General features: G+C 46.0%; 1 protein-coding gene across 1 annotated transcript in view; it reads right to left on the minus strand.

The window, feature by feature from the left end:
- The window catches only part of LOC126185878 (follistatin-related protein 5-like), a 566,088-nt gene that overhangs the window by 221,357 nt on the left and 330,854 nt on the right, over positions 1 to 13,877 (minus strand). Inside the window, exon 3 of the mRNA XM_049928165.1 lies at positions 709 to 880. Coding sequence (XP_049784122.1) covers positions 709 to 880 — 172 coding nt within the window. The remainder of the gene's footprint in view (positions 1 to 708; positions 881 to 13,877) is intronic.

Raw genomic sequence — 13,877 nt, forward strand, 5'->3', positions numbered from 1 at the left:
TAATGAACAATTGCAGGTTTTAGGCATGCTTCGTAACTGCGCCGAATTCCTTTGCTTGAAGATCCATTTCGCTCTAAATGGTCGTTCGTCTTGAGGTAAATCAGGCTTTTTCAACAGTAGCCAACTGAAACTGAACTACAAGCTACGGAAACACTATTGGTAGACGTACATAATGTTAACACCAATAAAATACAGGTAAAAGTTTTCATTATTTCGCAATAAAATGCCTTGCCGCCAGTTTCGGTTACAGACTCTAGTACTATTGTTGCAAATGTGCACAATTTTTTTACAGCACGGGTACGTAAAAATTCGAGGAAGCAGATATAAATCGCACCCTAACTTTTCGAGGGTCAAATAAGGATAAAAAGTACGGCTTATTTTCGGGACAAAACGGTGTTTGTGACATATTAAATAAGAGCGGTACCAGAGTTACCTGTAGAGGGTAAAAACTGTAAAGGAAGACAGAGATTTGAGTATACTGAAAAAAGTAATTGAGTCGCAAGGTGCAGTTGTTATTCTGGGATAAAGGGGTTGGCACAGGAGAAGAATTCGTGGCGGTCTGGTTTAACCTATCAGAACATTAATGACTAAAATATTTATTTGACTAAATAGCTGTGCAGCTAAGAGCCAAATAACTAAAATAACAATAAAAAAGATTGCCGTGAGTCGGGTGTGTCGAGAGCTGGGGCAACACCAGCGGGGACTCACTCTCCCTGGCGAGCAGGTCCTCGTCGTAGTCCTCAGCGTCTGCGGGCTCCCCGGCGGCGGCTTCTGGGCTGCCGGGGCCTCGCGGCGGCGGCGGCGGCGTGGTGGCTGGGGGCTGCGGCTGCAGCTGCAGCTGCTGCGGGGCCGGCGCGAAGTCGCGGTGGTGGCGCGACCTCTGCGCACACACAAACATCGGGCGCAATGTAGCAGCTGTACAACACACACACACCACCTTCCCCCTCCGTATTTCTAACCTTAGTTCACTTAATAACTACGAGGGCTGTTCAACAACATATTTTGCTCAGTCAATTTCGGTTGAAATATGCGGAATTTATTGTGGGACATCATGGAATATTCCCGCTTCAGCTCCTAAACTTTTCTGAAGCTCCGATAGGAGGCGGCACTATACTTATATTTCAAACTGGCTTCCGCAACGAAGGTACGTTCCAAGCAAAGAGAGCTGTTATTGAATTTATTTTGGCGGAAAACCAGAACATCGCAGATATTCATAGGCTTTTGTTGATAGTGAACAAAAGCAAAATGAGTCGCTGGGCGAGGCGTCCGTCATCGCAACAAGAACGCATTAACCTGTCAGATCTCCCGCCTACCAGCTACCCGTACGCGGCTGTGACTCCTACAGTGTTGGAACTTGCAGTCATTCTCACTAGAGGTGATCGACGGATCGCAGTCAAACACCTCGCTGCATAACTGGACGTCTCTGTTGGTAGTGCTGACACACTGGTTCATCTGCTGAGGTACTAAAAGATGTATGCCCGTTGGCTTCCTCGCCGCTTGTGCGTTACGACGCTGATCGTGACAATTTTTTGTCGAACATCGGTGCAGGTGGTGAAATGAGTTCATCACTTCGAACCGGAAACACGACGGCAATCCATGGAGTGCCGTCACGCCAACTCTCCTCCGAAGAAGTTCAGCCCTCTGCCGATAAAGTCATGGAGTCTGTCTTCTGGAACTATCAAGGAATTATTCTGCTTGATGTCCTCGCAACTAAGTGCTAAGTGCTAAATCAGGAAATTGATTGAAGAAACAACTTCACTATGTTCGTCGTCACAAGAATGCAAACGAACTTCTACATGACAACGCAAGGCCTCATACAAGTCTGCGCACCCGGGAGGAACTCACAAAACTTCACTGAATTGTTCTTCCTCATCCCCCTTAAAGCCAGGGTCTCTTTCCTTCCGACTTCTTTCTGCTAGGCCCAATGAAGGATGCACTCCGCGGGAAACAGTAGGTGAGTGAAGGGGAGGTTATTGATGCAGCATGACGTTCGCACCGACGTGGACCAGTAGCACGGCGCTATGCTGGTAAACAGGCCCTCCCAGTAAGGTGGTGCAAAACCGTTGTATAGAACGGAGATTATGTTGAAAAATAAGGTTTTGTAGCCAAAAGAGTGGGGAATAATGTGGCGTATTGGCATTCTGAATAAAACCATAGTGCTTTCAGGAAAAAAAAATGTATTGCATTAATTACTGAACACCTGTCTTATCTACCTTGCACGATTTTTGCATGGCTGACTCACTTCCGTCCCACAACTAAGTCTGAAAGTTGTATGCCACATTCATTATTTTCGTCAATAAAATTATTTCGCATATTATAAACCATGCAAGTACACTGCAAAGAAATGGGCTGTGCCGAGGTATCAATATCTGCACGGATAACAGCCTTTCCCACGTTTGGAAATTTGGATGGCAGACACTCTCTGACTTTTCGGTTCCATGAGCCAATGAGATTAAAGCACAGACTGTGATCGAACGGTGAGATAAAATAGACAATATGGTGGAATTGGCTGGTGGTCTGGAGTGGGGCACAGCGGTGTGGTGAGATGCTATATTGCTATGTAAAACTTGAATGCAGTTGAAATCAGAATCAGCTGGTCACTTGTAGATAATGTGAAGGATAATGTATGTCTGATTTGTTGATCGCAATGCCAGGGTTGGAGTGGTGACTTTCACGGTATCCTTAGAACCTAAGTACATGTGACTTTGATGCTGGAGGTATTGCGCTTGTGGATTAACGACATGGGTGATCTTGGATGCATGGTACAGAATCGATCTTTCATTAGACCACCCAAACAGTAAGGGTTTCGGACTCATCAGATAAATGTTCAGTGAGCTTTTGGGATGTTTATCGAGATTTATAGATTTTCTTTTGTTGCAATACTTCACGTGCTGTAGCATTTTCTACCGCGTGCTTTGTACATAAATAATGTTTGTGCTGTCGTGTGTTAATTACATTTTGTCAGCAGCGATGTGTTTCTCTAATCATATATTTTCGAAGTCATTCCAATGTCCTTTGTATTATTTTTACAGTTTTGGCATTTTCACGTTGATCTGCGTTTCTCAAACGAAGCTAAACTTATCAATTTGAAGTGCATTTTGATCTCAGCTTGAGTTGTTTCAGTAAACGACATAACTTTTTCGGTAAATAAAGAGAGCAATAGTCTCCGTCTCCCTATATATGTTTTTATTTTCTCTTTTTTTCAGAACAGAATGTTAGTTAGTCACTGATCATTTTAGATGAAATCTTGTGTTCGTGAGCTATGCCGACAAACTGAGCCAAGCATGCCACTTGCATACAACTGAGTTATAAACACAGTCGCCTACACGCAACTGACGTAAATTCAGATGTACAGTTCAACTTGTCAGGTTCACGCAAATCAACTAATTGCTATTAACGTTGCAAAAACGTTCACGGTGTGTCTCCTGGTCTAGATCCTATTTCTCTAATGGTACAGTTACACTTTCAGAAGAAGAACAAGAAGAAGAAGAAGAAGAAGAAGAAGAAGAAGAAGAAGGAGGAGGAGGAGGAGGAGGAGCAGGAGGACAAGAAACAACGTAGCACGAAGACATAATCCGAATGGGACAGAAATTGATTAATGTGATGTACATGTTCTGACAAACAAATGATCACAATTAAGAAAAAATGGTTTATTCAAAAGAAACATCTTCACAAATTGAGCAAGTCAATAACGCTTTAGTCCAACTTTGGTCCTTATGCAAGCAGTTATTCGGCTTTGCGCTGATTGATAAAGTTGTTGGAGGTCCTCCTGAGGGATTTCGTACCAAATTCTGTACAACTGGCCTCTTACATCGCCAAAATCCTGAGATGGTTGGAGGGCCCTACCCCTAATGCTCGAAACTTTCTGAACTGAGGAGAGATATAGCGACCTTGCTGGCCAAGGTGGGGTATGTCAAGCACAAAGGCAAGTAGTAGAAACTGTCGCTGTGTGAGGGCAGGCATTATCTTGCTGAAATATAAACCCAGGATGGCTTGCCATGAAGACCAACAAAATGGGGCGTACAATATCGTCGAAGTACCACTGTGCTGTAAGGGCCCTGCGGATGACAACGAAAGGGATCCTGCTGTCAAAAGGAATGGCACCCTAGGCCATCACTCCTAGTTGTCGGGTCGTTATGTGAGCGACAGTCAGGTTGCTATCGCACAGCTGTCCGGGGCGTCTCAAGACACGTCTTCGATTTGGAACCTCATAGACTGGAGTAGAATTGTCTTCAGTGATGAATCCCGTTTCGAACCGAGCCCCGATGATGATTTCTTCCCATAGCAGGACCCTGCTGGTTGTCATCCGCGGTACACTTACAGCACATTGGTACGCCGACGATATACCATGCTCCATTTTGTTGGTCTTCACGGCAAGCCATCCTGGGTTTACGTTTCAGAAACATAATGCCACCTGCACATGATGAGAGTTTCTACCACTTGTGTTCGTGCTTGCGAAACAATACTTTGTTGAACAAGGTGGTAAGATCTCTTCCTAATTTATAACGTTTGGAGCCTTGTGGGCAGGGCTCACCACCTAGCTCGGGATTCTGACGATCTAATGCGCCAATTAGATAGAATTTGGCACGACACCCCTCCGGATGACATCCATCTCCGTCAATGAATGCCAAGCCAAATAACTGCTTGCATAAGCGGCAGAAATGGATCAACAAGTTATCGACTTGCTCCATTTCCAAAGCTCTTTCTCTTGAATAATTTCTCAATTTTTTCTGAAATTTTAATCATTTGTTTGTTTGTACGTGTTCATCACATCTAACGATTTCCAACCCATTCGTATAATTTCTTCGTCGTGTGTCGTTTTTTATGTCTTAGAGTGTATATCGCGTTATTGTATAAACTCATGGGTCTAAACTTTGGAGCCGGCCCGTGTGGCCGTGCGGTTCTAAGCGCTTCAGTTTGGAACCGCATGTCCGCTGCGGTCGCAGGTTCGAATCCTGCCTCGGGCATGGATGTGTGTGATGTCCTTAGGTTAGTTAGGTTTAAGTAGTTCTAAGTTCTAGCCATTTGAACTATTTTAAACTTTGAATAGGAGAATGCATGTTAGTTAAGAGCATGTTTAGGATACAAATTATCATGTACTTTGGGTAACAATACTAGGGAAGGGAGCTTACAAGTTAACCGTAAGAAACGTTAGTCACCCGCCTGAAAGAGGACACTGTAGAGTCTGCAGCACGTTAGATGCGGTAGAACAGGTAACAGGGGGTCATGTGACCTCACAGATGATGTAAGTCAAGGCAGGGAATAGTGTCTGTGTGCCAGTCAGTTGTGTGGGATCAGTGCAGTGGATGAGGAGACCTGGAAGAATGTCAGAGAGGAGCTGTTGTGTGTGGACATGCAGATGACCACCTGTGAATTAGGTAGTCTCAGTTTGTTGAAGTAGTAACGTAAGTTGTACCACACATTTATAAAAAATTGTGCACCAATGGTGGTCATGTATCATGGGATAACAACAGTTGATGTACAAAATCCTAACAAGAGGGTGTCCGGAGATGTGTCTTACGCCTTGTCAAGGACATTAGACTTCAAATCCGACAGGAGCCGCTGCTGTCTGTGAACACAGGACTATCTGAAACAGTTATAGAGCGAATGTTGCGAAGGGAACTGCATGAAGTGAGAGTTGTAGCCAGGTACCTCGTGGAAGATCGCTGTTCGCAGCAGCATACAAAACTGCATGTCTTCAGTGAGAGAAGTAACACACAAAGTAGACAGTAACTGACTGCAGGCGTATGATGAGTCGTGATTTCGCTCCTTTTCAAACGACACAAGGTGGCGAGAGTACCGATGTCACAAAAAAATGGTTCAAATGGCTCTGATCACTATGGGACTTAACATCTCAGGTCATCAGTCCCCTAGGACTTAGAACTACTTAAACATAACTAACCTAAGGACATCACACACATCCAAGCCCGAGGCAGGATTAGAACCTGCGACCGTAGCGGTCTCGCGGTTCCAGACTGTAGCGCCTAGAATCGCTCGGCCACTCTGGTCGGCCCGATGTCACAATGAGGCGTTTAACGAGCTGTGTGTGGGGAGTCCCTATGATGATTGGGGGGGCGGTTTTCGATTACATGAACCTGAACGAAGGTGTTTATTACAACATGCTCCTTCTTCTACCTCTTCATCGTGAATTGTTAATCTGTAACATGCAGCAAAGGGATGTTGTAGTAAAATACAAAAAAAAAGCAATACACGTTCTTTACACAGCGCTGTAAAACGCAGTTTCCTTAATAATAAGTATCAAACACTGCTTTAATAATTCTTCCAGCTTATATAAATCATGTTTGTGTTATTCATAAACACTTTCGCACTTATCAATAATAACAACAAGGAACTCATGCCTTTCATCACGTTCTATGTAGTAAAAAAGGAACAAAAATAATTTATAGACTTTTTTATTTTTGTGTATGTAAACTGTAGTTGCAAGAAAAGTAATTGTTTTTGTTGGAAAAAACCACGGAAGTTACACAACCACCTAACTTTTATTAGTTATAAAATTAAATTTATAACTCGTAAGAACATGAAACACACAGTGGACGATGAGCTATTGTAATTAGGTGCAAAACAAATAGAAAACAAATAGAAGTCTGCGGCCCCCAGTTTATCTCACACACATTCATTTGTGTTTCTTCCCGTAACTCTGCCAGCAGTACTGCCGCTAATCGTACCATTTAATATGTCATATGTATACCGAAGCGTAGTTTGGGTAGTGCGCAGCTCTACTTTAAAGTGTTTTCAGAAACTTGTCCTGAATTGGCCCCAAAAAAGATGTCGTAGTTTGTCATGGACCTAAAAATATGTTTACCAAGAAAATTTGCCAAACAGAAGTACGTTTTGAGAAGTTATTTTGTTTTACGTTAATAACCAGTTTCGCCATTTCGGTATTCCATCTTCAGGTGCCATATGCACAGAGTCAGATGTATCGATATTAGCATATTGGAGCCATCAGTATCTGGATACCGTGAATTCATTATCCGAACGCTTCTTTCGAAGACTTGAGTTGTTGTCAGGTCTTCGAAGGAAGCACTCTAATAACGAATTCACGGTATCAAGATACTGATGACTCCAGTGTGCTAATATCGATACATCTGACTCTTTGCATGAAGTGCATATGGGGCCTGAAGATAACATATTGAAATGCCGAAAATGGTGGCCATCCGCTGTGGCCGAGCGGTTCTAGGCGCTTCAGTCCGGAACCGCGCTGCTGCTACGGTCGTAGGTTCGAATCCTGCCTCGGGCATGGATGCATGTGCTGTCCTTAGGTTAGTTAGGTTTAAGTAGTTCTAAGTCTAAGGGACTGATGACCTCAAATGTTAAATCCCATAGTGCTTAGAGCTACTGGAACCATTTGAACCGAAACTGGTTGTCAAAATAAAATAACTTGTGTAAAGGTATGGCTGTTTGGCGATTTTCTTTGGTATTTGACCAGCCGTTGTCCCGTGGTCCACCATGGATCAACAGAGAAAAAATATGTGGTAGGCCTATAAATGCGCAAAGGTGAAGCTGCAGAGACGGCTGTCGCTTCTGGCGCGTCTCATATGACGGACACGGGCTCGCGACTAGCATACAAACACCATTCTGCCTGACAGCGCGACAACGCAAAGGCGGATGAAATACGCCAGAGGCGGCTGCGGCAGCGCACTGGGAGCAAAGTGCCGGCGCGTCGCAGGTGGCGCCTTATAATGCGGCCGGGTTGTCAGCCAGTTGAGGTGGGCGCCAACAGCGCGCTGGGCCAAATTAAACGCCAAGTTGCGCGCGACGGAGGCGTCGTGCGGCGCGGTGTCGCCAGCCTTAATACTCCCCGGCGAGGCGGTTCTTCCCCGCGACTGCTAGCGGCGCCCGGAATGGCTAATGCACCCGAGACCAGGTGCGCCCGCGGCCAATAAGGCGGCGCCGACGGCTCTCGCAAGGCGAAGGCGGGCAGGGCTACGTGCGCAAACTCGCCCCCGGGGAAACTTGCTACGTACCGCACCGCACAGCGCCGTAGCGTCCCGTTTACGGCGCGGCCCACGGCGTGTCGCTGTGTTTACCGACTACGGCCGCTGCTCGTTGCGCGTCGCGTTTAATCAACCGGCGAGCACCCGAGTTGGCTCTCCTGACGAAACTTCACCGTTTAGTAAAACAGCGCTGGCGAAACGACTCGACACGTAGATGAACAAAATTCCTATCCTCCACGGCAGCGAGCTTTTACGGATATTGACATTATGCTGTGCAAGAAGACGCCAATTTCCCCTACACATGGATACTTGTTTTAAACTCAGAACATAGCTGCTGGATTATCGGAATGACTTGGAGAAACAGCTAAAAATATGACATGATAAACGACATATACTATTCGTGCAGCCCGTGCTGACACACCATCTACATCTACATCTACATACATACTCTACAAGCCATCGTATGGCGCATGGCGGAGGGTACCCTGTACCACTACCAACCCTTTCCTTTCCTGTTCCAATAGCAAACGGAGAGTGGGAAAAACGACTGTGTACAGGACTCCGTACGAGCACTAATTTCTCAAATCTTGTCTTCATACTCCTTACGCAAAATGTACAATTGTGGCAACAGAGCGAGCCGGAGTGGCCGAGCGGTTCTAGGCGCTTCAGTCTGGAACGGCGCGACCGCTACAGTCGCAGGTTCGAATCCTGCCTCGGGCATGGATATGTGTGATGTCCTTAGTTAGGTTTACGTAGTTCTAAGTTCTAGGGGACTGATGACCTCAGTTGTTAAGTCCCATAGTGCTCAGAGCCATTTTGTGGCAACAGAATCATACTGTCGCCAGCCTCAAATGCCGGTTCTCTAAATGCTGACAATATTGCTCCCCGAAAAGAACGTCGCCTTCAGCCCAGTGATTCCATGTTAGTTCCCGAAGCATTTCCATAACACTTGCTCATTATACGTCTCTGCCGGTAACACATCTGACACCTCGCCTCTGAAATGGTTCGATGTCCTTTTTTAATTCGGCCTGCTGCGAATCCCAAACAGTCGGACAGTCATCAAGAATAGCTTGCACTAGTGTCCTATATCTGGTCTCCTTTACAGGTGAACCACTCTTTCCTAAACTTCTCCCAATAAGCCGAAGTTGACCATTCGTCTTCCCTATTGCAATCCTTACATGATCATTGCATTTCATATTGCTTTGCAACGTTACGCCTAGATAGTCCTTCGACATGACTGTGACAGCACACTATTAACGCTGTGCTCCAACGTTATGGGTTTGTTTTTCCTACTCATCTGCATTAACTTATATTTTCCTACATTTAGAGTTAGTTACCATTCATCTCACCATCTACAAATTTTGTCTACGTCAGAATGAGATTTTCACTCTGCAGCGGAGTGTGCGCTGATATGAAACTTCCTGGCAGATCAGAACTGTGTTCCGGACCAAGACTCGAACTCGGGACCTTTGCCTTTCGCGGACAAGTGCTCTACCAACTGAATTACCCAAGCACGACTCACGCCCCGTCCTCACAGCTTTACTTCTGCCAGTACCTCGTCTCCTACCTTCCAAACTTTACAGAAGTGTGAGTCGTGCTTGGGTAGCTCAGTTGGTAGAGCACTTGCCCGCAAAAGGCAAAGGTCCAGAGTTCGTGTCTTGGTCCGGCACACAGTTTTAATCTGCCAGGAAGTTTCATATCAGCACACACTCCGCTGCAGAGTGAAAATCTCATTCTGGAAAAATGGCCAGGCTGTGGCTAAGCCATGTCTCCGCCATATCCTTTCTTTCAGGAGTGCTAGTTCTGCAGGTTCGCAGGAGAGCTTCTGTAAAGTTTGGAAAGTAGGAGATGAGGTACTGGCAGAAGTAAAGCTGTGAGGACGGGTCGTGAGTCGTGCTTGGGTAACTCAGTTGAAGAGCACTTGCCCGCGAAAGGCAAAGGTCCCGATTTCGAGTCTCGGTCCGGCACACATTTTTAATCTGCCACGAAGTTTTGCCTACGTCATCTTGCATTTTCCTACAGTCACTCAACGACGACACCGTCCCATACACCTCAGCATGACATGGTGGCTGATAGGAGTGACCATAAAAGGAAAATGCGCTTAAGGTCGCTCCCATCAGCTACCGCACCGAGTGTCGGCTTGGAGTGCGAGAATAGTGTGTGAAGGGACAAATATCCCCAATTTTAACAAGACACCATCAGCGTACGAAAGGGAAGGGAGAAGGAAGGGGTGGAGGGAGGCACTCGAGTGAGCGGGGGGGGGGGGGGGGGAGCACTTGCCCCTCCTGGAATCTGAGGCTACAGGCGTCATCATTACAAAAGTCTCACGTTTTTCTAGCAGTGATTTTCTACGTTTATATTTAACCATGGATTTAGGACTGCCGATAGTAACTGGCGATACTGTGTCTTTAACAGCTGTGAATAGGCTGCATTTAGGCGTCACGCTGTTCACGGGTTTTTACGCCGTTCACTTGGCACGGCTGCAGCTTGCACGCTGTCCTGCAGTCAAAGTGCATGCGGACCTTTATATAACAAAACCGAAATAGCGCCTCGAATCACTTGAAAAAGTTATTTGGCCTTTGGCGTTAGCTGTTTAGCCAGGGAAGTACGTTATTAAAATTGTTATTCAAAATATCATATACGCAAAACAGACGTGTCAGATAATGCAGCTTAAACTTCACGATACGGTTCCTGCAACTGAATGATATTTTTTCATTTCACTACTTGGAATATCGTAATAACAATGAGCAATAAAATTCACACGTGCTTTGGCTAGTCCTCCGTACATATAGTGTCTGGATATGCCAAAAATGCACTGTCCTATTAAGTGTCCGGATGCTAGCGGACATTAATATGGGGTGTATCCACCCTTCGCCTCTATGACGGCATTAATTCCGCTGGCGACACTTTTTAGAGGTTTCTGAATGTCTGAGGAGTAGCAGCCCATTCTTCTTCAAAAGCCAACGTACAGAAGGTAAATTAAACGAATTCGCGATTGCAAATAATGAACATCATCAGCTATAGAATGGAATCACAACAATGAAAATTTGTACCGGACCAGGACTCGAACCCGGGTTTCCCGTTTATCGCGAGCGATCGCAGTACTACTTGGATATCCGTGCACGACTCACTGCCAGATCCAAACTTCCATATGTCGTCAACCATGCGTCTACGACCTGGACTCGTACATTCATTATGTATATTGCCGTTCAGGTCAGAAGTAGTAATTGAACTACAGAAGGTAGTGATGTTCTTATGTAAATCTGCAGGCTATCGCGGCCGTTGTCACTTAAGTTAAAACCTTCTGGGTTGTTAGGCCCCGTCATATTTCCTCTAAAATAATCAACGTTTCGACCCCTCTACTGCCGTCCTCTGTGACCGAGCGGTTCTAGGCGCTTCAGTCCGGAACCGCGCTGCTGCTACGGTCACACGTCGGAATCCTGCCTTGGGCATGGATATGTGTGATGCCGTTAGGTTTAAGTAGTTCTAAGTTTAGGGGACTGATGACCTCAGATGTTAAGTCCCATAGTGCTTAGAGCCATTTGAACCATTTGAACCCCTCTACTGGGATCTTCTTCAGGATGTTTCGGTGTTCACTATTTCTAGAACACTGTCAGAGCTTTAGTGATGTCGTTGTTATGGAGCGAAGTTGGTGTTCGAACTCATCCCCAAGGCGTTCCATTGGTTTCACGTCGGAACTCTGGACAGGCTTGTCCATGTCAGGAATGTTATTGTTCATAAATCATCACCTAACCTTATGAAAGGGCGCATTGTAGTACTGATTCAAACAGTCGCCGTCTCCGAACTGTTTCTGCACTGTATCCAATACACAATGGTGTAAAAAGCGTTCATATCCTTTCGCAGTCTGTGTTTTTCTTAAGCAGACTGAAGGACTACACCTTAACCACGAAAAACACATCCATGCTATAACACCACCTCCGTACTTCTCAGTCGTATTTTTCTGTCACTCCACAAACAGTCGACTTCGGCAGCTTTAGAAAGACGAATTTGTTACTCAGGTGACATCCGACGACTAATCCATGTCCGAAGTCGCTGGGCAGGGTGACCCATTCTGCTGTTACTACTTCTCAATTGATAACAAAATATACTGTCGGGTCCACCTCCCACGATATCTAGTGCTGCTGAATACTGCATTACATAGGGGTGTCCGTGTTACGTCTGCCACAGACGTCCCATGCCAGGCAGACTACACTCAAGACACCTCTGTGTACCATATAACATACAAAAGCACTTGCAGGCACAACCAAGAGGAAAACAATTCTTCAAAACAAACACAGCTTGCTAGAGACTAATGCGAACCTTTTTCTGCAGAGGTCGCCTCACACATATAGGGAAAGTTGGAGTACTCCGCCGGCCTCCGCCGACTTTATAAGCCAAGGCCAGCGCAGCGGCAGTAAAGCCAGTTCCTCGCCGAGCTAGGACCAGCTCCAACAGACTTCACCGACGCTCTTGATGAATAGTCGTCTACAAGTTACTTGTTTTTGTGTGTATATAGTGATTGTTCGAGAATGTAGTTCAGTTTCAATAAACGACATTATGCTGAGTGTTCTACAATACTGAGTATCCTCCAGTCCGGGTACTGTTGACGAGGTAGCTTAGGAAGTCCGAGGGACACTGCAAGGACAGATAGCCACTCATCTGTGGACGTCAACAGTATACCTCACCGGTATCCGTCTTTCCCATCAACGCTGACCACATGTCTTTTCAAGTTGGATTCTATCTGACGGCCTGTTGTATATGGGGATCTCGCTCGAGTAAATATTTCGCTCCCTTCCCATCTGTGTAGTTGCTATATAGCCGCGTGTTTGGGAAACCGAGCGTTACTGACGTTGCAGATACGTATGGTATGTATCTCAAAGACCATTGATACAAGGAGGTGCGGACGGTACACTAAAGTCAGCGCCGTCTCACATGTCTCACAAGTACTAAGCAGTATTCCACATCATCACTTGGAGTAGAAATTAGAAGAACGTCTATTAAATAGACAGGAAGGAATTCGTTGCAATTGTGGAACACGAGGTTTCTCTACTCACTTTTCGATTAGCCATGAGATAAATCCTTGAGGTTCAACAGATCAATCTTGATCGCTTTCGTAGGCAGAGATCGACTGTTCGATAACATTAGCTGCAACAGATTTGAGCCATGACGGCTCGTCTCGATCCATCGTTGCTATCGTGTCCTTGGTTAGACATCTCGGTTCAAAATGGCTCTGAGCACTATGGGACTCAACTGCTGTGGTCATAAGTCCCCTAGAACTTAGAACTACTTAAACCTAACTAACCTAAGGACAGCACACAACACCCAGCCATCACGAGGCAGAGAAAATCCCTGACCCCGCCGGGAATCGAACCCGGGAACCCGGGCGTGGGAAGCGAGAACGCTACCGCACGACCACGAGATGCGGGCTAGACATCTCGCATTGTGGTTGTGTGGCGCTGGGGGTTGAAGACGAGTGTAGTGAAGAGGAGTTGAGGGAGTGGATAGCGCACCGAGCCTGGAGAAACCACATAAAAGGAAGCGTGCGCTACTGGCCATGTTGGCGCCGGTGGTAGCTCCGTGACCGGTGGGGGCTAGCAGCACTGTGCAATGGTCGCTATCGTGGTGGCCGTGCGTATTTTGGTTGCACATTGGCCGACGAGTAGGACTGATTTTGTGGGTCTTCTGTTTGTCCACTATAGCAAATTTTCGGATAAATGAAGCTGATCTTCTGGTAGCGAAAGTATGACTGTCCCGAATCCTGCATCCAAGCATTGTAATTGCTTCCTGCTGCATGCGAATAGCCTGCACTGAGACTGTATTTTAAAAGACTGCCTTCACCTACTTTGGCTCCGGTTATGCGTAATGTGACGTGATTAAGCCAGCATGTGCGCGATTTGTTTTAAATTCATGCCCTTACTTTCA

The sequence above is a fragment of the Schistocerca cancellata genome, chromosome 1, assembly GCF_023864275.1.
Source record: "Schistocerca cancellata isolate TAMUIC-IGC-003103 chromosome 1, iqSchCanc2.1, whole genome shotgun sequence".
In the NCBI taxonomy this organism is placed as follows: Eukaryota; Metazoa; Arthropoda; class Insecta; order Orthoptera; family Acrididae; genus Schistocerca; species Schistocerca cancellata.